General features: G+C 41.6%; 2 protein-coding genes across 4 annotated transcripts in view; one reads left to right on the top strand and one right to left on the bottom strand.

Annotated features, from left to right (window-relative positions):
• Nucleotides 1-4705, bottom strand: part of Drosha (drosha ribonuclease III) — a 103315-nt gene extending 98610 nt beyond the window's left edge. For 2 of the 3 annotated variants that reach the window (XM_051182576.1, XM_051182574.1), the window contains exons 1-3: nt 4664-4705; nt 3533-3639; nt 1712-1782 (exon numbers count right to left, since the gene is read on the bottom strand). In XM_051182576.1, the coding sequence (XP_051038533.1) occupies nt 1712-1728 (17 nt within the window). In that variant the 5' untranslated portion in view covers nt 1729-1782; nt 3533-3639; nt 4664-4705. The remainder of the gene's footprint in view (nt 1-1711; nt 1783-3532; nt 3640-4663) is intronic. The other variant, XM_051182575.1, reaches the window with a different exon arrangement.
• Nucleotides 4706-4972: 267 nt separating this feature from the next.
• Nucleotides 4973-21578, top strand: CUNH5orf22 (chromosome unknown C5orf22 homolog). Its single transcript, XM_051182573.1, has 9 exons — nt 4973-5140; nt 5829-5974; nt 8007-8156; nt 12627-13029; nt 14380-14442; nt 15378-15499; nt 16962-17028; nt 18830-18969; nt 20626-21578. Exons 1-9 carry the CDS (start codon nt 5003-5005, stop codon nt 20756-20758), a joined length of 1362 nt encoding a protein of 453 aa, XP_051038530.1. The 5' UTR covers nt 4973-5002; the 3' UTR covers nt 20759-21578.
• Nucleotides 21579-27575: the final 5997 nt, after the last annotated feature.

Genomic DNA, 27575 nt, shown 5'->3' with positions numbered 1-27575 from the left:
AAGTTAAGTCACAGGACAGGGTGAACACGAAGACCCAAGTTTGAGCCCTAGTATACATGAAAAAGGCAAACATGGTGGATGTGCTTGTAATCCCACAGCTGGGAAGGCAGAGACAGGTGGATTCCTAAGGCTCCCTGGCCAGTCATACAGTGAGAGAGCCTGACTCAAAAAAAAAAGTGGGTGGCACCTGAGGAAAAAAATGAAACCCAAGGTCATCCTATGGCCTCTGTATGTAACTATGTTGATACACACACATCACTATGTAAACAGGGTTTCCCAAATACGAGACTATCCCAATGAGCCCTGTGGTGGTTTGAATGAAAGCGGCCCCCACAGATGGATAGGGGGTGGCACTATTGGAGATGCGGTCTTCCATGAGTATGTGAGTCACAGGAGGTGGGCTCTGAGGGTTCGGAACAAATGCTGTAACAACTTACCAAGCTCATCTGCATCCAACCCCATCCCAATTTCCTGTTCCTAGCAAAGCTTATGTTACTATAAGCACCTGGAGCCCCATCTCTGAAACCTGGGGGAACCACCACTCCCCATCCGCCATTTCCCATCTTTCCCTACCACCACACCTTCGCCACCAGCACTTGAATGAATGCCCAGTGTACTCAATATAAAATACCTGCCTTGGCCACCAGTCCTGCCTCAACTTTGCACTTTCTCTGCTTCTTAATGTTCAAACATGCTACTATAGACTAAGCATTTTTTGTTTCCTCAAAAGCCTTATATTTCTATGTGGTGATACATGGGAGAAAGGGCTGCAAGGAAGTAACCAGGTTTAAAAAAAGTCATGGACATTATTAAAGTAAGTCTTAAGTGTGATGGTTTGAATGAAAATGTCGTGCCCCCCCCCCCAAGCTCATATATTTGAATGCTTGGCCCCAGTTAGTGGAACTGATTGGGAAGGATTAGGAGGTGTGGCCTTGTTAAAAAAAACAGTGTCACTGGGGGTGGGCTTTGAGGTTTCAAAAGCCCACACCAGGCCCAGTCTCTGTCTCTCTCTCCTTGCCTGCCTGTGGTTCAGCCTGCCTCTCTGCCACCATGGTTCCTGCCATGACTATCATGGACTAACCCTCTGAAACCATAAGCAAGCTCCCAATGGCATGCTTTCTCTTATAAGAATTGCCTTATTTGCTCTTTGCCTGCTTGCCCAGTCCTGCACTGGCATGACAGCCTACCTCTTTTCCATTCCAGCATGTACTGCAGCTGAGATACCCAGCCTCACAGACTGAGCAACTACAGAATTCCTGAACTTTCCATTCACAGCCAGCCGCTATTGGATTAGCTGGACATTGGTCTGTAAGTCATCCTAATAAACCCCTTTCTATAGATTCATTCGATTAATTCTTTAACTCTAGGGAACCCTGACTAATACACCTTCCTTGGATTTCCCACTCTCAAAATACTCTTGTGCTACTTCTTAGCAGGTCCTACAAGCACTAGTCTACCACTTAATTATATAATTCTACCACCAATGCCTACTTGCAGTCAAGAGCTGCAAGCCCAATCAAGGGAGAGTTTCACTAACTCTCCTGGTCTAGTTCTTAGCCCTGTACACAAACCTGTAATATATAATGACCATAGGTAAAAGAATGAACAGCTCCCGCCCTTCCCTGTACCTGAACTTTCCCACCCTCTGGCCCACTACTTACTCTCTCTCCTTTCGTCTCCCTAAAGTGCCATTCCCAGCATATCCACTTACCATGTATTCCCTTGCATGGTGATGTATCATCTACATAGGCTAGGCTACATCTTCCACTCAGAACATAACTTCTACAAGACAGAAAGAATAAAATAGTTAAACACATTTTCACAACTGCCAACGCTATAAAGGAGGAATTTTGTTTACAATTATCTTAACAATAATTTTAAACCCTCAAAAATGCTTAGCCTATTAACAAAATCAGGAAAATACTGAACTATCTTCAAGTTACCAAGCAAGCTGTAAGTTGTAGTCGTTACTTGTACTAACTCAAAACTAACTACTGCTAAATTGACCAAAAGCACAGCTACCTCCCACCTCTGGTTCAGTACAAGACTGAAGGAAAGACGTCCTCCATCCCTCACAGACACTGTAAACACAAACTGTACTTTGGCAAAATGCTTTTAAAAACATACAAATACTAAATGTAAAAAGCTTTAATGTGGAAACATCTTTCTAAGTGCACTTGCTGCTCTTGCAGAGTTCAGTTCCCAACACCCACATTGGGTGGCTCGCAATTGCCAGGAGATACAGTGCCCTCTTCTGGCCTCTAGAGGCACCTGCACACATGCATACATACAAATACGTAGACCAGGGCATCTCAACCTTCATAACGCAGTAACCCTTTAATACAGCTCCTCACATTGTAGTGACCGTCAACCATAAAATTATGTCGTTGACCCAAAGGGGTCTCAACCCACGGGTTGACAACCACTGATGTAAGCACACTTGTAATGGCTATTTCTTGGTTGTCAACTAACTATACAGGGTGCACATCTGTTAGGGATTTTCTTAATTTGAAGTGAGAAGATCTACTTTGAAAGCAGAAGTTTGAACAAGAAAGACACACCTTTAATACGATCTGTAATCTAGTTCTAATCTGGACCACACCTTCTGCTGGAAGCCTACATAAAGACACTGAAGAAGTTTGCTGTTTGCCTGCTTGCTCTCGTCTTGTTGGCAAGTCCATTCCTTCACTAGCATTAGAGCCCACTTCTTCAGGACTCCAGCATACAATGAAGACCAGCTGAGCAACTACTGGATTCTTGAACTTTTCCAGTCCTAGCCAGCCATTATTGGGGTAGCTGGACCACAGTCTCTAAGTCATTATAATAAATCCCCTTTCTATACATGTAGAAATTCTTTAACTATAAAGAAACCTGACTAATACATATATATACACATATGTGTATGTATACATATATATATATATATATACGAACACATAAATACACATACATAAAAAAGAGATTTTTAAAAGATGCTTGTCTTTATTCTCAAACTGACAAGGTTAAAAAAAAATTACAAATAACTGAGCTCTATCAATTACTGTTTAACAAACATAGTTACCAAATAATATGATTAATGATGACTTCTCATCCCAATACTCTTGTGATTAAACTTGGGAGCCAAAGAGCTACTATTCCATCTCAGGCTTCTCACAACCAAAAGCACTGAGTACAAATTCCATGCTCGGCATCTGAACCCAACCTCTCCCAGGCTCATCACCCTATTTCCTTCTCCACAAAGCCCTCCTCAGCCCCAACAGTTACCATACCCAGCACTACCATGAAACTTCCCTAATTTGTCCAATGAATTCCTATTCATCCACCAAACTGAACCTCATTTGTGAAGCATTCTTAATTTCCTAAAGGAATATAATCTCATCTCTTCTAGATTGCTACTGCTTAATCTATACTTTCTTTTTGTTGTTGGTTTTTTTTTGTTTTGTTTTGTTTTGTTGTTGTTTTTCAAGACAGAGTTTCTCTGTGTAGCTTTCACCCTAGTCTACAAACTACTCACTTCTTTTATAGAACTTACCAGAAACTGCCTCATGTAACAGTCACGGGTACCCATGCTGAACTTCAATGTTACTAGATCCTTGAAAGCATGGCTTCATTCAGTCACTTCTGCATCCTTCACAGCTTCTACACACAATAAATGGCAGGCAGGTTTTACTCTCCTCGTTGTGCATGTTTCTGAGTCACTAAGTTTGAATTTTCCCTCTGCTTCTCCCACAAATTTGCATTAGTGAAACCACGTGGGAGGCAGGTATTTTCACTGATTCATGCATCATTTACTGACCCAATACACGTGTGGCACTGCCCCAAGCTCTATAGACCAATATGGCTCACAAACCTACAGCACTCAAGTATCTGAAAACCCATATACAAATGTTTAAATAATAATAAATATCCCCAACATTACAAAGAGAAAAATTCAACTTGATAAACACAAGAAAATAAAGGTGTAAAGAGTCCAACATAACAAAAAGGAATAATCTGAACCTTGAAGTGGGCAATAGTCAGAGTAATTAACACCTCTGGACAGCGTAAAATTGAAATTACCAGACCATCCCGGATGTTTCTACAGTTAGAAAAGCTTAAAAAAAAATAAAAATACTGAACTACTGTATGGTGGATGCAAACTTTCATTAAAGTCAGTGAGTTCAATGTAAATGAACATGCCTATTCCTGGGCTGCCACTTGAAAGCAAGGAAACCGAGGGAAGGTATTCTGAACAGTTTTCTAGTCCAGGATCATCAATCGACACACGGAGTTTCAGGGTCTGACTACAAGTCACCGAGACCCCGCACTTTACCAAGGCTGAGCCCTGCAGCCCGGCCTCCTCCTGGCGGATGCTCAATTGCTCGTTCACTTGTTTGCATCTCCCGCCAGCCTGCGAGGTAAGCACCGGACTCCGGGACTCGCCTCTCCTCCGGCCCCGGGCCTGGACCGTGGCTTGAGCTCCACAAACAGATGAAAGGCACCCATCCCGCTTCTGCATATCTGCGGGATCTGTTCCTAAGGTCGCTCTTTCGCCCTCGGCGGCAGATCTACACCGAAACTGCCAGACCCGACTCCCGGGATCATTTCGCTCAGCCCCGGGCTCCACTGAAATCCCGACCCTCGACACCCACTCTCCAAACACCCGCCAAGCGCCCCCGTTTACCTACGGAGAGTCCCCGGGTGGCCGCCGGAGCCAAGCCTGGGTACTTACAACAGCCTCCGCGGCAGAGGCGCCGCCTGCGCCTCCGGAACAGGAAACACCGGGAATTAAAAAGCAAACCTGAAAAAGCTGAGCCTAGGGAGGGAAAACTCCCCGGAGCGCAGCGCAGCACCTTTGGCGCCGTGATTGGCGGGCCAGCGGGAGTGACGAGCATGTAGACCAATCGACACTGCCTATAGTTCTCACGCCCGCCCCTCCACCTTGACGTCCTCCAATCCGGAAGCGCAACCGGGTGAGAGCGCGTTTCCGCCGCGGAAGGGCCGTGGGGCGCGCGTCTTGGAGATGCCAGGCTCCTCTCCGGGTTCCTCGGGGTCACCGCGGCCTGAGTCGCGCGGAGACATGAGTGACACTGGAGGCGACCACACGCGCCTCAGGCGCTACCCCAGGCTCCCGGTGTGGGTGGTGGAGGATCACCAGGAGGTGAGCGGGCAGCAGACGCCCCCAGCCCTGGCAGGAGGGATTCGAACCCCGGCAGCCTGCAGACCAGTATCTGACGCCTGCCTCCTGCCAATGAGAGGGTTGGCCAAAAAACCGGACCCTCGGCTGAGACATGGGGACAGTAGTCGTAGATCCTATATAGGTCTTCAGCGTTTGTTAACGTTTTATGGCAGTGCTGTGGTAACGTGGATGCCGTACGTGGACTTTTGGTAGACGACCAGTGAGGTCCATGGGTGTAGGAGGCTTGGGTCAAGATGAAACTCAGTGGGACAGTGTTTGCCGCAGACCTTCGGTTCAGTCCCTCCCAATCCCCAGGAAAAAAGTGGAGAAAGGGGACTTACTGATGGAAAAAGAAAAAGGAGGAAAAGAAAGTCAACCTTGGGTTTGTCTGTGCTTTCAAATTTAGTAGTGAACCTGTAAGAGGAGAAAATAAGCCATCATCCAGCCCAGCTCCACCATCCTAAAATGTTCTAAAACCTTCAGTTAGTGCTGAAGTAGTAGTTCTGGGCAGTTGGGTGATAAAGATGGAGATTCTCATCAGAGCCATCTCATATTTTTTTCACTTTTTAACAAATTGATGTACTTCGAGTTGTGAAATTCTTTTTTTTTTTTTTTTTTTGTCTGCCCTTGACAATGTGAAATTCTCAGTGTGTCTGTGTCTCTGTTACAGGTTCTGCCTTTCATATACCGGGCCATAGGTTCGAAGCATCTTCCTGCCAGTAATATAAGCTTTTTACATTTTGACTCACATCCAGACCTCCTTATTCCTGTAAATATGCCAGCAGACACCGTGTTTGATAAGGAAGCACTCTTTGGGTAACACTATTTTTTTTTTCATCTTATTTTATGTTGTTTGAATAAATATAAGATGTAGCAGGTGACGAAACAATAGATTTTGCCGCACTCGTGTTTGGTGGTTTTTTTTTTTTTTTTTTTTTTTGCTTATTTGCCTTTTTAATTTGTTTAGAACAAGTTTTTATAAACTAAAAGAGGCAAAATAGGGAACAGGCATGGTGGCTGATGCCAGTGATCACTGAGAGCACTGAGGCTGGAGAATTACAGTTTGGAAGCAGCCAGTGATACATTGAAGCCTCTTTGTGGTGAAGTGTTAATGGTCAACTTGGCAGAATCTAGAATTATCTGAGGAGTAGGCAACAGGGCTAGCCTTGATTGAGTTAGTAAAGGCAGGAAAACCCACCCACTGTAAGTAGCGCTATCCCTGACTGGGTCCTGATCTGTGTCAGTGGGGAGAGGGAAGTGAACAACACCTTTAATTCATATCTGGTTCCTGGTTATGGCTGTGATATGACCAGCTGCTTCAAACTTACTACCTTGACCTCCTTGTCAAAAACCTGTTACTTTTATGGAAGTATTTTATCATAGCAACTATAAAAGAAACTAAGAGCGTATTTGTGTGTGTGTGTCTTTGTGTTGGTCTGTGTGTGGTGTGTGTGTATGTGCATGCGTGGGCGTGCGTTCAAGTGGTATTTAGGTTTCCTGCCATTGCATCCATATATAACTATTTGTCCCTGCCTTTGAACTATGAAAGCAATCATGGATGTTGTGTAAACAAACAGCAAGAGGTTGTTCCAATAAAACTTTGCAAAAATAATTATTTAAAAAAGCCAAACCAGTATTTGATAGCATCTAATTTAGAATTTGGAGTGCTAGAAGAGACTTGCCAAGTAATCTGAATATGTTCTCCTTCCTCTCCTCTTTTAAAGCCAGGTAGTGGGGTACAAGAAATTGTGACGTCTCTGAAAACAGTCTCATAATCATGCAATGATACATCTTCAGCTTGAGTATCCTTCCTCTGACCGTGTCCTTCCTCAGTAATTTTATTTTCAGGTCACAAATCCTGTTGCCTTCCCATTTTCTAAAATCATAGAGATGGGGCTGCAGAGATGCTGGGCAGAGGATACAAGTGTGGTTCCCAGCACCTACACTGAGTGGCTCACAACCACTTTGTAACTGCAATGAAAGACCCAGCACCATTTTCTGGCCTCTGCAAGCATCTTCACTGGGGTGCACATTCTGCATGCACAAGTAATTAAAAGTAAAATAAATCTTAAAAAAAAAAATTGGGATAGAAGTGGATAATTCACATTCCATCAGATGCTCGTTGTAAGATATCAATCATTATGTCTGCATGAACAAGTTATTTTTGTAAAATAAAATAGATTTTTGAAATTATCAGGTGGGATAATTTAAACTTTTTAAGGTTTGACTTTTGCCCCTGTAAATAACACCTGGGTTCTCTGCTTCATTCATTCTGTTGCTGATGTTGTTTTGGTTGAAGTATCTGATGAAAGTTCATGCTGTCGTAGATGTGATTGGAAAATGAGATCGTGTTATGAATAAGTGAGGTTGTGATATTCTTTGACCCTCCACCAAAACTCCACAAGCTTCTGAAAGCTTAGCTGGAATGCAAAATCCAGCAATCCAGCCTCATGTCTAAATAACCACAGTTAACTGATCTTTCAAAGAAAAAGACAATTCAGTTCACATTTCAGTCCCCGGCACTTTTCTTCCCAGTCTAGAAAAGAAGTTCTGCTGTACTCCTCTTTTTGCTACACAGAAAGTTTTAAAATATCTAAAGCAAGAATTAATAAAACCAGGAATACTCTTCAGCCAAACTAGCATTGGGGCAGGGGTGACTGCTAATCCACCTTGCATGGTGCTTAGGATACCAATCCACCATCATGCTTAATGCTTGTTCAATGACAGGAAAACAGTATTTCAATATAAACAATTTCAACCTCAGGACCTCGTCAGGGGCCATATGCTGTCTTAAAATTTTTGGGAAAAAATCATTCATTAATAATTTTAATGTTTCTGTTTTTACCAGAGAATTGAGTATTGAAAATTGGATTATGCCTGCGGTTTATGCTGGCCATTTTTCTCATATAATATGGCTTCATCCCACATGGGCTCAGCAAATCAGAGAGGGCAAACACCACTTTTTAGTGGGCAAAGACATATCTACCACCACCATCAGGTAATTTCCTCATTTTGGGTAAGTAGAAAAGGAACTGAATGCCTGTTATTATATTTGGAGTTCTTGAATAACTTCCTAAATGCCTCCACACAGAGTCACATTAAGTCCCAGAGGCTCCAAGAAGTTCTTGAATCACCAGAAACAGATTTTTAATTCTCTTGATCTCCTTCATGTACTCTTTATATTTGTTGCTAGTTAAATTGTTTTGTTTTATGACATTCTCTGGAATTTGGATTCCATGCTAACTTCACCAAGTCTTTATAGTTCCTTATAGATTTGTACAACCACTGGTGTGTTTTTCCCCAGCCCCTTCTGTTGCAACTATAGTGTGTTGAGTTTAACTTTTAGAAATGAGACAGGCAAGGTGAGTAGTATATCTGTATCACAGCCCTTGAGAGGCTGAGGTGGGAGGATACTGAAATTTTGAAGTCAGCCTGAACTTAAGTGCAAGACCCTGTTTCAAGATGCAAAATAAAGGCAGGAAGTGTAGCTCAGTAGGAGAGTACTTGCCCAACACACCTATAGTCCTAAGTTCAATTCCCAGTGCTGAAAAAAAAATAAAATTTGCTGGGGAGTTGTGGCATCCACCTGTAATCCCAGCCCTCTGTATGTAGAGGCAGGAAGGTCTAGGGTTCAAGGTTATCCTCAGACACATTACTGAGTTTGAGACCAGTTGAGGCTACATGAGACCCTGTCACAAACAAACAGTTTTTGTTTAAATTTAGAGTTTTAAATTTATTGTTATGACTTTCAGTATTTAGTCTAAGTTAAATTATTATGCCCTCCAATTTGAGCTATATGTGTGTCGGAGTTTTTGTATGTGGCATTTAACCAATATATCCTCTATTTTATATTACTACAATGTCTTTAAAAGTAGCAGTCTCGTTCTAAATTCTCTTGGGACAGGAAGAACTTTTTAATCAGTGCACATAACTTTCTAGGCCCTAAGTGATAATGGAAAATGTGCCCTCTAATTCTGTGTCCGTTTTGATGATTATATGTTTTTTTCATTTATATGAGTAATGTCATCTTGATTTATGAAAATCGTATTTACTATGTAATTTTTGAAAAGTAATTAGAACTCAACATATAATAAATATTGTATATAATACCAGTCTATATAAAAAAAAAAGTGAGTTCATTATGTTGAGTGAACCTAATAGAACCTGTAAAAATCAAATCATTTTGTATAGGCGTGACAGTTTTTTGTTGTTACTATTATTTGACAGCCTCAGAACAGCCCTTCTCTGACCTCCCAAATGCTGGGGTTAAAGATGTGAACCACTGTGCCCACTTGATATGGATATATATATGTGAGAGAGGTTTTCTGTTTTATTTTCAGACAGTTCTCAGTTTATGTTGCCTTGGGTAGCCTAGAACTCTCTGTGGAGACCAGGCTGCCCTTGAACTCACAGAAATGTACTTTCCAAGTGCTGGGATTAAAGGGGTTCACTACCACACCATGGGGCATGATTTTGATTTTCTGAGACAGGGCCTTATTCTGACACAGAATATCACAGATATTTTTGGAAACTCATTATATAATTACAGTTTTGGGAACATTGTGCTTACTTCATGATTTAGTTAGTCCAGCAAGTAAAAATGTATGAACAGCCAATTGCATGTAGACATGAATCTGAGTTTATCTATTTGCAGAAATAGACGCAAAGTAAAATTTGCTAATTAGGAAGAATACGAGGCTTCCGAGATAGCTGAGTTAGTAAAGTACTTTGCATTATAAGCATGAGGACCTGGGTTTGATCCCAGAGCCTGTATGAAAAAGCCAGGCATGGCAGCACATCTGATGCCAGTGCTGAGGAGGCAGAGCCGTGGAGATCTGTATGGCTCCCAGGCACAGCTTATTAGTGAGCTTCAGACAAGCAAAAGACTAAAGGGAGCTTCAGCAGACACACATTGGCAGGCGTACCGCAAACTGACTAGAAATTTACAGTCTTTGTCTTCATCAGGATGTTGATTTTTATGTCATTGATGCATTTTGAAAACTATCCTTTTTTAATTTATAGCTATAAGGGCTGGCTGGGGTGGGAGCTTGAAGCCCTGACTCAATCCTCAACACATTATGGGCATTATACGCCCATAATATCAGTACTTGCGGGGGGGGGGGGTGGTGGTGGAAACAGGAGAATTAGTAGTTCAGGGCCAATCTAGATATGTGAGACCCTGTCTCAAGTAATTTTAAGGCTATATATATTAAGTGTGGGCAAGTCGTGGATAAATGTATGTATAATTTTTGTTTAGGAGAGTAGTTGTGGAGTAGTAATTTAAGATGTGGTACAGTTGTTTGATTAAATAAACTTAACCTTGGGTCAGGAGGTTTAGTCAGCAACTAGCAGACAGGAAGTGGTGGGGAGGACCCAGGTGTAGCTAGAGCTCTTAAGTGGGGCCAGAGCAGAAGGACACCGGTTTTGTGGGAAGATGCAAGGTAAGAGAGAAGGTTAGCAGCTTGCTACTCAGCCTCTCTGAGCAACCAGGATTTCACCTCAGCCTTTGAATCCTGGGTTCTATAAAGGGATAGAGATCTAGAAAAAGTTCCCTTTAGCAGCAGAAATAGAACCAGTGCCTGACGGAGTACAATTCCCACCTGGCTATGGCCACTGCAGCCAAACCTTGGAGTTGCAGTTGCCTATTAGGACAGCAGTTGCTTAAGGGGCAGCTACTGAATTTAATGAAAAACAACACAGTATGCCTCTGAATCATGTATTTGAACTTAGTGTTCTAAGTACTGTCCAAGGCATAATATAATCAAAAAGCTGACGACATACTGATATTTTTTAGAATCAGAAATCTGTTGTCCCAGTATTCTGTTTTCCCAGAATTCTTGAAAGGCTGAGGCAAGATCACTTGAACCCTAGAGTTGCATGCTACAATAAGCACCTTAGTCACATTCAGTTTCTTTTAAAAGGAAAGGGGGTGGGGGGATGGGATCAGGGCTGGAGAGATGTTCAACAGATAAGAGCACTTACTGCTTTATCAAATGACTGCAGTTGGGATCTCAGCACCCAGGCCAAGAAGCTCACAAACACATGTGTCTCCAGCTCCGTGGGAGCCAGTACTCCCTTCTGACCTCCATGGTACCTACACACTTCCATACACACATACACACACACACACACACACACACACACACACACACACACACGGGGGGGGGGGGGAGAAAGAGAGAGAAACTAAATATTTAAAACAGAAATCTAGAACTCATAAACTGAATTTTAAATGTGGATCTTTTGAAATTGCTTTCATGTTAAAAATACTGTGATTATTATATTTTCAAATGAAACTACAAAATGTGTCAGGAAGAACTTATGTGTTCAGAGAAATTATTTCTTACAAATTTTCCTTAGAATTTTGTTACGAGCACTTTCCCACAAGCCTGGTCCCACTGCCGTCTCAGCCCCAAATAACACACAGAGACACTCTTAGTTATAAAGCTGTTGGCCAATGTTTAGAGAATCTTATAGGCTAGCTCTGTCTTAATTATTAACCCATAATTACTAATATATGTATTTTTATATATATTCTTATCTTACTGAGAATGCCAGATCATATCCAGGCTTTCTTACGTTTCCCAGAATCCTCCACCTCTCCTAGTCCCACCTATCTTGCTTCCCTATTGAACAACAGTGCTTTATTCATTAACCAATAAGAACATATTTACCGAATGACCTCTCCCATCAGAGTTTTTATTTACATGTTTGAAGATTTGTATGTGTATGTATGTCTGCATTTGCCAAAGGAGGCTAGAAAGGGGGATAGCTGCCTTGGAGCTAGGTTGCAGGTGTTGTGAGCTGTCTCTTATAGGTGCTAGGAAATGAGCTTTGGTCCTGGAAGGGCAGCAAGTACTCTTAACTTATCTGATCTCTCTCCAGCCTTTTGTTTTCATATTTGAGTAACAATTTCTTTCTAAAGTTAGAGTTCACCACACACATACCGTGTGTGTGTGTGTGTGTGTGTGTGTGTGTGTGTGTGTGTGTGTGTGTGTGTGCGCGCGCGCACGCACGGACCAGGTCCCACTTTGTAGCACAGTCTGGTTCCATACTTGCACCAGCCCTGGCTTACCTTCCCAAGCTCTGAGATTACAGACATGAGTCACCGCCCTTAGCTCCTTCTGTCTTCATTTTGCAAGATCTCTGGAGTCCTCACAGATGCAACAACCATTGTAACTTTCCACCTCCATGCTCAGGACTGGTCAGCCAGGATGGGGAAGCAGTGCTCCATACACCCGTTTTCCTGTCGCAGTCACTGGCCAGAACTTCTGAGGTGGCCGCATCTACCTGCAAAGTAGACTACTAAAAGATACGTAGTCTTTACTTTGGGCAGTGGTGTGCCAGCTCAGAATGTGAGGAAAATAAGTACAAGTGTCAGTGTCCCTTATTTTTGTCACAGGTGTCTTATTTCTGCAGTGTCAGCTAATACGCTCATTCCTTAAAGCATTTTTTTCCTTTGACCCAGGGTTACCAGTACCGATTATTACTTCCTAAGTGACGGTCTGTTTGTACCTGCAGACCAGCTAGAGAACCAAAAACCATTACAGTTGGATGTGATCATGATAGAACCTTACAAACTCTGTAACAATCAAAATGACAGTGACAATGTGTCCTCTGCAAAGAAGCCCAAGCTGGCACTGGGCAGTAGAGAGGGCTCTGCCATTGCTAATGGGAACCCTTCTTCAGAAGGACCGCAAGGGGAAGCAGTGACGCCAAGAAGTGACCACGCTTGCCAGGAGCCGCAATGCCCAAGCACAGCCAGCACTGCAGAGATTCTGGAAATGCTGAAGGATGGAGATGCTTTTGTTTTAGATATTGACTTGGATTTTTTTTCTGTCAAAAATCCCTTCAAAGAAATGTTCACTCAGGTAAATGTGGTATTTTAGAAGCATAAACCTTGAAAATTGCATGATTATATACAAGCTTATCATTCCAAATTAGAAATTCCAAAATCTAAAATACTCCAAAATCCAAAACTTTGTACATACCATGATGAAGTGCACCCATAAAGTCCCCAGATATTCCAAAATCCGAAAAACTCCTGGAATTTGATAGAACTTCTGCTTCTAAACATCCCAGGTAAAGATATCTAATCTTTATAGTTTACTAGCTATATTTTTATTGTTCACTACATGAATTTATTTTTATGGGGGGGGGGGCTCATGCCACAACACACTTGTGGAAGTCATAGGACAACTTTCCAAGGTCAGTTTCAGATTCATCAGGCTTGGTGACAGGCAACTGTATCCTCTGAGTCACCTCACTGGCCCAGCTATATTTTAATATAAACAAAGATAACAATGCAAAGCTTAGTGGCACATACTTGGGAAGTAGATACAGGAGATCATGAGTTAAAGTCCAGCCTGGGCTATATAAATCCTTGTTTCTGAAAAAAGAATGATAATAGGTTATTCCAATTTGTTGCATCTATTGTATTCTATTGCTATGACATCCTAGGAAAGGTACTTGCCTTTCTGACTTGCAGTGTAAGCAGCCATCCACAACCTGCTAAGAGTGTTCCTTAATAGTAGAGCACTTCCCTAGCTTGCTCAGGGTTGTGGGTTCAATCCTCAGGGCTGCAAAGTAAGTACTCAAACAATGAGTGAGCCCCAGCTCCTAGTATTGTTGTAGTCAGTGAAGCACTGATCACAGGCCCCAGTGTTGTTGTAAACCCTTCTAGCTCTTCCCTATGCAGCCACTTGGAGATGAAGCTGTCTAGTTATGTTTTTAAGAAACTTGCTTCTTTGGTTTAACTTTAAGATCTAGTCGCATGAGGCATCTTTCTCTTAACTCAGGTTCTGTGTTGTCATTCTGCAAGTCAGCATTGCCTCTGTATCCCAGAGGTCTCTCTGTTGCTAGGGATGTAGCTGCATGGTACCCATGGGGTATCTGTCACCATCAGTGAAGCACAGTCTGGTTCCATACTACTCCCATAAACAACTAAAGTCTTTTAAGATCTTGGTATATATCCATTTATATAATGGTATAGTGTTAGAAATACTTTTATGATCCATTAACCTATTAGCTAATTTTTATACTGTGTTCTGCCCAACTGGACGAACTTTTCCTGAAAAATTAGATCTGCTTTGGAAATCTAAAGTATACAGTGTGCCTTATTCTCCCAGACAGACCTTTGGATATTATCTCAAATATTCTCTGGGTATCAGAGACATATTGTTGGAAACTCCTAACCTTGGGGTTTTTGTTTTGTCTTATAGGATGAGTACAAAATTCTACAGGAGCTTTACCAGTTTAAAAAACCTGACAGTAACCTTACCGAGGTAAACTCTGCACTTTATCTACCACTGAATACTTTCGTTTTTAGGTGGTTTGAGAGTTTGTGTAGTTCTAGCCAGTCTCAGTTTCAGCCTCCTGAGTGCTAGGATTGTAAGTGTTAACCACCTTGCTTGGCTCTGATAGTATTTTATAGCTTATTTAAATGTTCTCTGATGGGGATGTCTTCTGTATATGTTTGTCTTATTGGTTGATGAATAAAGCACTATTAACCAATAGGGAAGTAAGATAGGTGGGACTAGAAAATGAGGATTCTGGGAAATGTAGGCAGAGGAGTAGGACTCAAGAGGAGTAAGAGATCCAGACTGGACCCTCTCTCCTGTAAGATAAGACCACGTGGAAATACTTAGATTGATAGAGATGAGTTAATAATTAATACAGAGCTAGCCAATAAGAAGCCCTAGTCAACAGCCAACACCGTTATAATTACTATAGTGTCTCATGCGTTATTTGGGGGTTGAAGTGGAGGTGGGACCCAGGTGACTGGCAGGAAAGAGTTCATGTAACACTATCCAGATTCTTTGTGTGCATATAGTAGATATTCACACATACGTGTATCTTATTTTATTTCAAAGGTGGGACCCAGGTGACTGGCAGGAAAGAGTTCATGTAACACTATCCAGATTCTTTGTGTGCATATAGTAGATATTCACACATACGTGTATCTTATTTTATTTCAAGACATGGTTTCTCTGTGTAGCTTTGTAGACCAGGCTGGCCTTGAACTAACAGAGATCCACCTGCCCCTGCCTCCTGAGTGCTGGGGTTAAAGGTGTGTGTCACCCCTGCCAGATATGTATAATTTTTAGTGAATGCTTCAGTACAGAGAAAATATTTTTAACCAAGCTAACTGATATTTTCATAAGTTGTTTTACCTGGTTTTTGAAGTAACTATAATCTCAGTTTTCCAATGTTTTCAAAGGAAGATTTGGTAGATATTGTTGATACTCGAACTCATCAATTAGAAGATTTAGAAGCAATTTTTGCTGATTTGTGTGATGGTGATGGTGAAGAAACCGTACAGAGATGGGCTTCAAACCCTGGGTAAGATCCCCTTACCTTTTTTTTGTTTTCCCCCCCCCAAATCATGAGTTGTCCATTCTAGCTACATTTCCAAGCCTGTTGGATGAACAGATCAGTTAGAATCAAGGGTTAGGGAGATGGCTTACTCAGTAAAGTGCCTGCCACATTGCCATGAGGACCTGAGTTCAGGTCCTGAGCATCTATTTAAAAACCCAGGCTCGGGAGTAAAGTATCACTGTAGCTCACTGACCAAGCAGCCTAACTGATGATGAGAAAGATCCTATCTCAAAAAATTAACTAAAGACACCCAGTGTTGACCACTGTCTTTATTGAGTATTTTTTATGTGCTCTGTCAAAGGATTTGAGGTAGAGCAGGAAGATCAGGAGTTGAAGGTCATCAGCTGCATGCAGAGTCGCAAACTAACCTGTGCTTTATGAAATAAAGTTACTTTTCTAAAGTAACAGTAATATTAATAAATTTTGTTTAAAAGTTGGCCAAGTGAGGTGGTGAATATCTTTAATCCTAGCACTCAAGAGGTTGAGGCAAGATGACTTCCTTGAGTTCCAGGCTAGCCAGGGCTACATAGTGAGACCCTGTTTCAAATTAATTTAAAGAAAATGGTATTGAACAACTTTATCTTTCATCTCCCAACCCACTTGAAGCATGTACCCATGGTGGAGCTCTATTTTTTCAATCATTAATACTTTAATATAGGAATGTGGGTTCAACCCAGACCCTTGTACATACTAGCTAGGCAAGCACTGAGCTATGTACTCGTGTCATAGTTAAGGTTGCTATTGCTGTGATGAAACATGACCACAGCAAGTTAGGGAGGAAAGGTTTATTTGGCTAATGCTTCACATCCCATCCCAGTTCATCATCAAAGGAAGTCAGGGCAGGAACTCAAACAGGGTAGGAACCTGGAGGCAGGAGGTGATGCAGAGGCCATGGAAGAGTGCTGCTTACTTGCTTGTTCCTTATGACTGACCTGATTTCTTAAAGAACCTAGGACTACCAGCCCAGGGATGGAACCATGTATAATGGGCTGGGCTTCCCCCATTGATCACTAATTAAGAAAATTCTCTACAGGCTTGCCTACAGCCTGATCTTATGGAGGTATTTTCTCTATTGAGTTTCCCTTCTCTCAGATGACTTTAGCTTGTATCAAATTGACATAAAACTATCCATCACAACTCATAACCCCAATCCATGATTTAAAAAAACAACAAACAACTTAGCCAGGCAGTGATGGCGTGTGCTTTTAATCTGCTTGGGAGGCAGAGGCAGACGGATCTCTGAGTTTAAGGCCAGCCTGGTCTACAGAGCTACTTCCAAGACAGCCAGACCTATTACAAAGAGAAACCTTATCTTGGGGGTTGGGGAGGATGGGAGGGGATGACGACTTGTATCTAGTATGCCATTTGTTGCTATTGCTAGTCAAGGTTATTCTGCTGTTTAACAACTGGGCTGACTTTTTTCCAGAATGGAATCACTAGTTCCGCTTGTACAGAGTTTGAAAACACGGATGGAAGTACCAGACTATGAAATGGTAAATATTTTATTGTGCTTGTCAATAGTCTAATCTCACCTCACCATCCATAATTCATAATTTAGTCTATAATTTATAATTTCATCTATTTATTGATTTTCTTTCTATTTTCAGAGAAGGTTTCACTGTGTGGCCCTGGCTGACCTGGAACTTGCTATGTAGACCAGGCTAGTCTCAAACTTCCTGTGATAAGTGCTAGGAATAAAGGGGTATGCCACCGCACCTGACCGTTAGTTCTTAGGTTCTTTTCCTTCCTCTGAAAACTTACCTGATCATAAATAACAAAAGAGAAAGAAGAAAACAATCTGGTACATTTTAAATGTTAGTTCTTTGCCACTTGTCAGACCTTAGTGGTGAGACAAAAACTTACAGTCCTTACAGCATTGTGACCCATCCCCTTATAGTCCTTACAGTATTCTCACTCTGACTCCATCCCCTTACAGTCCTTACAGCATTGTGACTCCATCCCCTTACAGTCCTTACAGCATTGTGACTCCATCCCCTTATAGTCCTTACAGCATTCTCACTCTGACTCCATCCCCTTACAGTCCTTACAGCATTGTGACTCCATCCCCTTACAGTCCTTACAGCATTGTGACTCCATCCCCTTATAGTCCTTACAGCATTGTGACTCCATCCCCTTACAGTCCTTACAGCATTGTGACTCCATCCCCTTATAGTCCTTACAGCATTCTCACTCTGACTCCATCCCCTTATAGTCCTTACAGCATAGATTTTCCTTTTTGACCCAGTATTTGTGAAAACTTAAAATTTTAAAAGTTAAGTGAAGCAGGAAGGACTTCACTATACTCCCCATTCTCTGGGAGTGGAGGCTCCATTAACAAGCTCCAGGCTAGCCTGGACTACATGCTTCCTTCAAAGGCAGTCTTGGCCATATAGCAAGTGCATCTGTCAGATTTTTCAGATGCCACAGCTAAGATCCCAGCTCTTCTGTCTGAATCTGCCCTCATCGGTAAAAGGTGTTTTACTGTTTTCTTTGGTTGTAGAATGCTGTCGTACCACTTTATTCTAGCTAGTGTTTACTGACTTAATCTTCACTTACAAAATAAATAATATCATGGTTAATGCTTGCTGAGCCGAGGCTTATTTTCTGAAAATGGTGTTATCAAAAACACATGTTGGGGTTGGAGAGATGACTCAGCAGTTAACAGCACAGCTACTCTTTCAGAAAACCCAGGTTCAGTTGCCAGCACCCACATGATCCAGATGATCTGATGTCCTCCTTTGCCCTCTGTGGGCACTGCACACATGTAGTACGCATACTTACCTGCCTGCAGGCGAAACACCTATACACATAACATGAAAAGGAATGATGGGTGCATGATACTCAGGGCTTGAAAATATTGACATAATCAAATGTGTGTTCAGGTAAGTATGCCTGAAGCATTACTTGATTGCTCTCTCTCTCTCTGTCTCGTTCTCAGAGGTCAGACTCCATAGAATTGGTTCTCTCCTGCTTTTACATTGGTTCCTGAGATTGACCTAAGGTCCAGGCTTTCTGTGGCAAGCACTTTTACATGCTGAGCTGTCTCACTGCCCCCGTCTACCTTTATTTTTCGCCTCCTGAGTTCAGCTTGGCTCACTGAGCTTTAAAAATCTACCTATCTCCTCACTGCCCACTCTCTTAAGAATCTTGTAAAATCAATAAAGTCTTCAAGTATCATTTCGAGTCTTTGTTTTCAGTATTGGGCCTTGAAACCAATGCATATGCCTAGTAGGAATATACTCTACCACTGAGCTATATACCCAGCTCAGGGTGTCTTTTCTAATTTATTTTCAGGTTCATCAGGCTGGGCTAACCTGCGATTATTCAGAACTCCCTCATCATGTCAGTACAGAAGAAGAAATTGAGTGTCTTATTCAGTCTGTATATTGTTTACTGAAAAATCTTCCAAAGCCTACTCTTGTAACAATTGCAAGGTAAGTGTGATTGGCTGAATATAACAGTCCATCTCAGATATTCGAGTCCCACACTCTGAACCCTGTCAATGTGTTTATTGCCTCTGCACAGCAGTGAGGACTTTGCAGTGTGATGAGTGCAAGGATTTTGAAGTGAGTTATCCTCAATTACATGAATGGAACCAGTGTGGTCACAAGACTCTAGTAAGAGGAGTCTGATATAGCAGAATCAGAAGAGGAGATCAGGTGTGCAAGGGGCAGTACTGCCAGCCTTGAAGATGGAGAGTAGGTCTCCTCAGGAGTAGTGCAGGTGTTTCCCACCAGCCTGCTCCCAAAGCAGCGTCAGCCCCAAATAACACACAGAGACACTGTATTAGATATAAAGCTGTTGACCTATTATTAGCATTTCTTATTGGCTAGTCCTGTCTTAAATATTAACCCATTTCCATTAATCTAAGTGTTTCCACATGATCTTACCTTACTGGAGAGAGGACCCAGACCTTTTCCTCAAGTCCCAAAATCTTGATTCCTCTCTGCTACATCTCCCAGAATCATCCTTGTCTCTTAGTCCCACCTATCTTGACTTCCTATTTGCCAATAGTGCTTTAGTCATTAACCAATAAGAGAAACATATTTACAGAATGACGTCTCCCAGCATGCAGGCAGCATCTAGGTGCTAGTAAAGGTGAAAGAACAGAGCTTTCCTAAAGCTGTGTGTTTTAAAACCCCAACCCTGCCCCCACACACACTCAGAAGAGATGGCTAGGCAGTTAAGAGCATTTGCTGCTCTTGCAGAGGACCTGAGTTCTGTTCCCAGCACCCAACAGCAGGTAGCTCACAACCACAACTCCAATTCTAGGGCATCCAATGCCCTATTCTAGATTCTGTGGATGCTCACACACAAGGGTGTGAGCATACAACACAAACACATAAAATTTTAAGGAAAAATTTTTCTCTTAACCTAAAACAACACTTTGTCACCTGTATGGGGCTTGTGAGGTTTGAAGAGCATGTAGGACATGAACTGGGTAGATGGCTCTGTGGGGAAAATGCATGCCATGCACGTATGGCATGTTCATCCATGGTAGCACATGCTTGTCATACACACTTGAAAGTCAAAGGCAGAAAGGTCACAGAAAACATGAGACCAACCAGGTCTACATAACCAGTTCAAGCCCATCCAGGTCCACATAGCAACATCCTATCTCAGAACAAAAGTACAGAAAATTGGTAATTGTATCTGTCCTATTGGAAAGCTTTTTTAAAATAATGATCAAGAACAAGTCTTGTGGGACTGGAGAGATGGCTCAGAGGTTGGGAGCAATGACTGCTCTTCCAGAGGACCCAGGTTCAATTCCCAGCACCCATATGGCAGCTCAAAACTATAACTCCAAGATCTGACACCCTCACACAGACGTACATGTAGGCAAAACACCAGTGCACATAAAATAAAAATAAATTAAAAAAAAAAAAAAAGATTTGGCTGGAAACTTGCAATGTTCTTTAGAAAAAGAATAGGCCTTGTCAAGCACCTAAGGTAGGTAAACATTTGCCAGGTCTCAGGCACCCGAATGTCTTCAGTCACACCAGCACACACAGGCTGTCCCTCCCTCCACACTAATACACTAATGACGTGATCACACTCACAAACCCTTCCTCTCTTTCTCTTGGCTGCAGGTCAAGTCTGGATGATTACTGTCCTCCTGAACAAGTTGACACCATTCAGGAGAAGGTCCTCAATGTGCTGCACTCACTGTATGGGACCCTGGACACTCACCTGGTATATTCAGGAACGTCTCCTCCTTGTTGAAGCAGACAGCACTAGGCTCCTGTGCAATTTGGTACAGTAACGGGGCTTTTGTTTGTGAGTCTTCCAGAGTACATTTTCATTTTTTGGTTTTTCAAAACAGGGTTTCTTTGTATAGCGTTGTATGTCCTGGATGGCCTCAAACTCACAGAGATCCACCTGCCTCTGCCTCCTGAGTGCTGGGACTAAACGTGTGAACCACCATTCCTAGCCAGAGTACAATTTTTATGTTAAATTTCAGTTGAAATCAGTCAAGTATTTTCAGTCTCAAGCAAACATCAGTTATTGAATATGGCAGTTGAAGTAGAGGGAGGCAATGTTTGTTTGATTTGGTTTTATTGTTAACCCCAGTTGTTGGGGAGTATTGGCTATCTTTCTTGTTTTTCATGTTGTCTTTGATTTTGTGAGGGTTTTTTTTGTTGTTGTTGTTGTTGTTGTTGTTGTTTGTTTTTTCCTTCCCTGAACAGAACTTTGGGTTATATGAGATTTATTTATTTATTCATTCGGTTGATGTTTATTTAGCACTTTCCTGTGCTAGATACTATTAAAGGCAAGATGCCCTGCCCTCCTGTGAGAGACTTATGAGAAGCAAATAATGGGCTGTGGACAGTCTCAGGAAAAAAAGAGAACCACAAACATGTCTTGAGCATGTGGTTAATTCTCAGGTACCCTGGCCTTATAGAAAGTAGCATTCTCAGAAGTGATGCAAAAACATCCTTCAGTCCATGAGAATGTTACAGCAAGGCTGTCTGCCTAAGGGTGTTGGAATTGTGCCACACTTTTTGCTAAATGTTCTCTAGCCTTTTTGTTGTTGCAAGAATTCTGGTTGAATAAAGCTGACCAAACGAAATTTCCCTTTTTGTTGTTGTTTTGTTTGGTTTTTGGGTTTTCGAGACAGGGTTTCTCTGTGTATCCCTGGCTGGCCTGGAACTCACTGGGCTAGCCTCTAACTCAGGTTGCCTTTATCTCTCAAGTGATGGGATTAAAGGTGTGCACCACCACTGCCTGACTGCTTTTAGCTTTTGATCATTGGAAAGGCTTTGGGAAGTTTTTTTCTTCAGGTGGTCATTGTGGGCCTCAGTTGGCATTTAGTCACTAAGGGTCACATTATAGCCGGGTCAAGATGCTGGAAGGTTACTAAGCAGTTAAGAGCACTTGCTGCTCTTTCTGAGGACTGGAGTTCAGTTCCCAGCACCATACACATGTGTACATAAACACATAAATACAAAGTAAATCTTAAAAATCAAGGTGAACAAATTTTTCTGATAAACCACCTTTTTTGGAAAATTACCTCTTTCGGACCTGACATAAATAGCCAAGGACATATCTGCCTTCCACCAACCTCCTCATGATGTGACTGAACACAGTGGGTCCTCCCTTAGGTGAGTGCAAAGACAGACAAGACATGCAGGTGATGGAAGTGACCAGCCTTTCTGTTTGAAGCAGCGAGGAGACCCAGGACGTTTTCCATGAGTCTCTCCCAAGTAAAGGAAGGAAGGGAATTCTAGGGGAGACTTGTGTGGGTTTTACTGGAAATACCTATCCCTGCATACAGAAGAGAATATTTTTCTACTCTATGCATTTGGAGAGCTTGCTTATATATTTAATGAGCCAAGTTTGCCCTTTAGTGACCCAGAAGAGTGGCTAGGCTATTTTGGCTAGATGAAACTTGTTGCAGGAAGAGGGAGACGTGTTTTAAGGGCTGTAAGCATCTTCCCCCTTGCCCCTCAGACACCAGTGTTAAACCCGTGTTCCCACCTCAGCAGCCATGAATAAGACACTTTTTGTCATGGAAGTTGTTTTCTCTGTTTGCCTTCTTCCTGCACTTTGCTTCGCTTCCGTTCAGTGATTACTTTGAACTGGTTATTTTTTTTTTTTTCCTTTGAAGGGTAAGATAGTGTGTAAAGAAAAAAATAAAGCATCCATTATTCCCACCTGAGCACAGCAGTGGCTTGTTTTTGCAGGTCCCTTCCAGCCTTCATCCACACTCACCCACACCTGTAGAGTTAGTTGTGCAGCCAAAATCAGTTACTTGGCTACAGCTAATACTCCAGGACACATGAGCACTGGCATTCGGTATGGAAGCATATTCCCTTTCTATAGTAGCAAGAATTCTCTTGTCACTATGAAAGCTTGTTGTATTTTGTAAGCAAAGCTAACTGATTAGCCTTCCATTCTGATACAGTATGTACACAAAAGGTTAATGTTTATATAAAACTAGAACTGCAAAATTGTGCTATTTTTAAATTTTGAAAGTTTTCTGTTAGAGTTCTGTAAATAGGCATTACTTTTACAATTTAATTAATTATTCTGTGGTATGTTCGGCAGCTTTAAGGCTTTTAGGTCAAACTATAGCACTAATTATTCCTTATGTCAGTCTGTTGATTACATTGGTTTTTAGCTGTTTTGCTTTGATTTTTTTGTTGTTGTTGTTGGGAGGGTTGTTATTATTTATTATGATCCCGGTGAACTCTGAAGTGATTTATCATTTTTTTAATCTTGATTGGGTACACACCTATAATCTCAATACCCAAGCTAATGCAGGAAAATTCCTGTGAGTACAAGGCTAGCCTAGGCAACATAGACTTATCTTACAATGAGAACAAAAACAATCCCTTACTTTTATAGAAATTCTGGTGTTTGAGGTGTCCTCCTCATAGCCATGTGTCCAGTCCTCTCTGTTGAATAAAGTTCAGTTAGTAAAGTGAATCTGCACAATACAGACAGGAGGCTACTTAATACATCATTGATGTGTGCTCCACATCCCAGTGAGGGCATCCATTCACAAATAGCATTTCACCCACTGAGCCATCTCTCCAGCCTTGGAATCCTGAGTTCTGAAGCAATACTAAATTCTCACAGAAGTTCTATGAATAATGATTCTCAAAACTAGAGATCTTTATTCAAAAAGTAGGTGTTTTCCCACAAGGAAAGACGTTAATAGAGGTTTAAATAGTCATTCATAATTTTTCTGTTATAATCAGTATAAGCATCTATTGACATTTTTAAATATTTGTCATTATTTTAGTGTTTTATATGCATGCATGTTTTGCCTGTATGTGTGAGGGTGGGCCAGAAGAGGGTGTCTGGAACTCCTGGAACTGGAGTAAGAGGCAATTGTGAGCTTCCATGTGGGTTCTGAGAACCAAACCCAGGTACTATGGAAGAGTAGCCAGTGCTCTTAATTGCTGAGCCAACTGTTCAACATCCTAATATTTTAATTTTTATTTACATTTTTTTTCCTACAATTATTTTGTATATAATTCCTCCCAGATACTCTCTCTCCACCTCAATGTTCTTTCTCTCAGAAAAACAAAGAAATAGAAGAAAAAGAAAAAAACTGACCAAGAGTCCATTTTGTGGACTAACTGCTCCAGGGATGGGACTTGCCCTAGAGTGTGGTTCACATGCCCAGTAACACACCACTGAAGAAAACTTATTTCCCCTTCCCCAGAAAATGTCAGTTGTGAACAATTTCTTGGTTACAGGTCAGACTTTGTATCTACTTCCTCTTCTCAGTGCTGGGATTTTGTCTGATTTAACCTGTGCATGCTGTCACACAGTCTCTGCCATTCATATGTGTATTTGAAAGATGCTATCTCCTTGGAATCATCCACCACCTCTGGCTCTTACAGTCTTTCCATGTCCTCTTCCACATGAATCTCTAAGTCTTGAGGGGAGGGATTTGATTGATTTGATGAAGACATCCCATTTAGGGCTGAGTCCTCCGAAGTCCCCACTCTCTGCATTGTTCCGTTATGGGTCTCTGTGTGAATCACCATCTACCTCAAGAAGAAGCTCCTCTGATGAGGGTTGGTCAGTGCTCTGATCATGGCAATAGCAGTATGTCATTAGGAGTCATTTAGCAGAGTAATAATAATAGGTTTTTCCATAGGCCTGTGACCTATTTAACCCAGGGATTTTGCACCTTCCTTCAGCAGTGTCAGATATGTCTTCCATCTCATGGAGTGATTCCAATCAAGTGGTGGGTTACTTCCATATCTGTGCCACTGTTGCATTAGTATATCTTCCAAGAAGTTCTTTGTTGTAGGTTGCAGGGTTTATAGCCGGGTGGTACTGATTATCACTTTTCTCCTCCAGCATGCAAAGTACCTTCTAGCACTATAAAGGGATGAAGCTTCTAGGGAAGCACCAGGTTAACCTCTCTGTGTTTGTGACATAAGAAGTTGTGTCATCAGCTGGTTGGTGGCACATGCATTTAATCCCAGCACTTGGTATATAGAGGCAGAGGTGGATCTCTGTGAGTTAAAAAAAAAAAAAACAAAAAAACACACACAAAAAAAATAATTGTGTCTTCAGCAACAGGACCTTACCATTCAGTTCTGGACAATAACCAATAGCCTGTGGTATTTAGGGGAATGTCTATGGAACTCCTTTGTCCAGCCTGCTAACATTTTTTGTCTTGTATTTACATAATCATAGATCGTCAGGTGTTTCATAATTTGTCCTCTTACAGATAAGATCTGATCAGAACTGTGTTCCAAATACTGGGTAAGTGGAACCTACAAATATGCACAGCTTGAATTTTTGCCTAAATTTTTAAAATCCTTTAACATTTGATGTGACTTGGCCAGAATTATGTGTATGAACTTTAGGTCACTAAAAATACCCTGCTCTGGGTGAGCTTTGCTTACTTTTGAAGGATGGGCGATTCTTCCTCACTCCTCATTATTTCCTTCCACTCAGAAGTACAGCTGTAGTCTTGCTCTGCCCCCCTACTCCTTCCTAGGCCAAAAGAGTGAATGAAGGAGCACCAGGAACTTTTCCTAGGACAGAGTTTGTTCTGTTCTCCTCATCCATGGTGCAAGTTTTTGAAGGTAGACCACATGAAAGTGGCTCACAGTGGTGCCAGTAGATGGCCAAGTCAGCCTTCAGGAAGCTGTTGCTCAAAGATACAATCCTGCTCCTTGCTACATACTATATCAGTAATGGAGACACACTTATTTAGGTAAGTAGCAGAAAAAGGTGATGTCTTTAAGGCTCCCTTAAATCCCAACATAACATTTTCTTGTTAAATAGTTTATTAAAATCTTCTGCTTTATAGACTGCTTATGAAGTTTATAAATTCATCAGACTTTCAAAATTCTGATAAAGAAGGAAATTACCTAAATATATTCTTTTTTAGTTGCTACATGGCATAGAACTTTTTAAGCTTTTTATGGTTTATTTTGCTTCTGAGTATTAATAGACTAGTAATTTGACTTTTCTGGCATCATGCTGAGACAGCCAACACAGCGCCTTAGGAAGAGTCCCAGATAAATAGCATTTAGTCATAAAATGTCAGCATATAAGGTGTTATAATACAAAGCAAGGTACCTGCAAAATAAGCTTTATTGCAGCCTATACAAATAGAACTTTACAAGGCTATTAAATAATATAAATGAAGATATGACTATAGAAAGATATGATATATAAAAATATTCAGGTAGCCATATATTGGCACGTCTGTTATCCCAACATTTAAAAAGCAGAGGCAGACAAAACACCATGTATTTAAAGTTAGCCTGGCCTATATATAACAAGCTCTAGGCCAGCCAGAGCTACATAACAAGACTCTGTATAAAAAACTAAAAAGGTAACTGGTACTAAGGGCCAAAGACACAAATGGCAGACCACTGGGGCTCTCTATGCATCGCTCCAGTTCTGATCTGCTGTTCCAGGGACCTCAGACAGGTGTCTGCTTCCCTCCTGAGAAGGTCAGAGGCCTCCTCCACATAGTCTACAACAGTTCCCCACTACAAGTGTCCAGAAAGGAGTTCAAGACCAGTGTTGCCTCCCATATAGCTAACAGGTTTGTTGGGAATGGTGCTTGGTACAGGAACCCTTTTCTCAAGTAGCAGTTCCTCTGTATTATGACACTTGTGCTATCCAAGGTCATCAGGCTCTTCTCTTTGATGGTTGTCTTCATTGTCTTTTGCATCCTCTTTGCCATGTGAGGCCTCATAAAGATCTTGCTTCTTTCCTCCTTCCCTTTCTAGAGTTTAACTATGTTGCCCAGGTACCAGGATTACAGGTGTGAATCATCTTAGGGCATTTCATTTTAACTAGTGAAACTGATTTTAAACTCACGATGTAAAAATGAACATGCAAGGAAAGCCAGGAAAATACTGAAAAATAAAGATTAATAAATGGCTTATATTCTAGATGCATAATTATATTAATTAAAATTGTATTAACTAAAACAAGGTGGTACAGATCAACAAACACAAACAGAATAAGATCCAGAAATAGACCTGTTTTGCTTGAACAAAGGACACCTGGTTTACCAGAAAAATGGCTCTCACACTAAATGAAAATTTTCATCAAGTCCAAAATAAAGTTTCTGTTCAGTAGGCCCCCTCTAAAGCAAGGGTTCTGAACTTTGGCTGTTTTGATCTTTGACCCTACAATCTTGAACTTGTAGCCTCCAAGTTTTTCCCTGAGTACACCTCAATTCCACCTAGCAAGAGGGCAAAGAGGACTTTTGGGAGGTTTATATTGGGTTCCTGGACCATCAGCTCCTAACTATAAGAAAAGTTGGTAAAATAGAACCAGGTGGGTGTAGTAGTGCGGTCCTGTAACGTTAATACTCAGGAAATTGAAGCAAAGGATCATTGAGTTATTGACCATTCTGGGCTACATAGAAGCTAATAAGAAGAAGGCTGGGGCTGGAGAGCTGGCCCAGCAGTTAAGAACACCGGTTGCTCTTCCTGAGGACCTGAGTTTAATTCCAAGCATCCATGTGTGGTTCACACCCATTTGTACCTCTAGTTCTAAGAGGTACATGCTATCTGGCCTCCACAGCACGCACGCACGCGTG

The sequence above is a fragment of the Phodopus roborovskii genome, unplaced genomic scaffold (assembly GCF_943737965.1).
Source record: "Phodopus roborovskii unplaced genomic scaffold, PHOROB, whole genome shotgun sequence".
NCBI classification, from domain to species: domain Eukaryota; kingdom Metazoa; phylum Chordata; class Mammalia; order Rodentia; family Cricetidae; genus Phodopus; species Phodopus roborovskii.
Note: the sequence above shows the minus strand (reverse complement) of the source record. Positions and strands in the feature narration are given on the sequence as shown.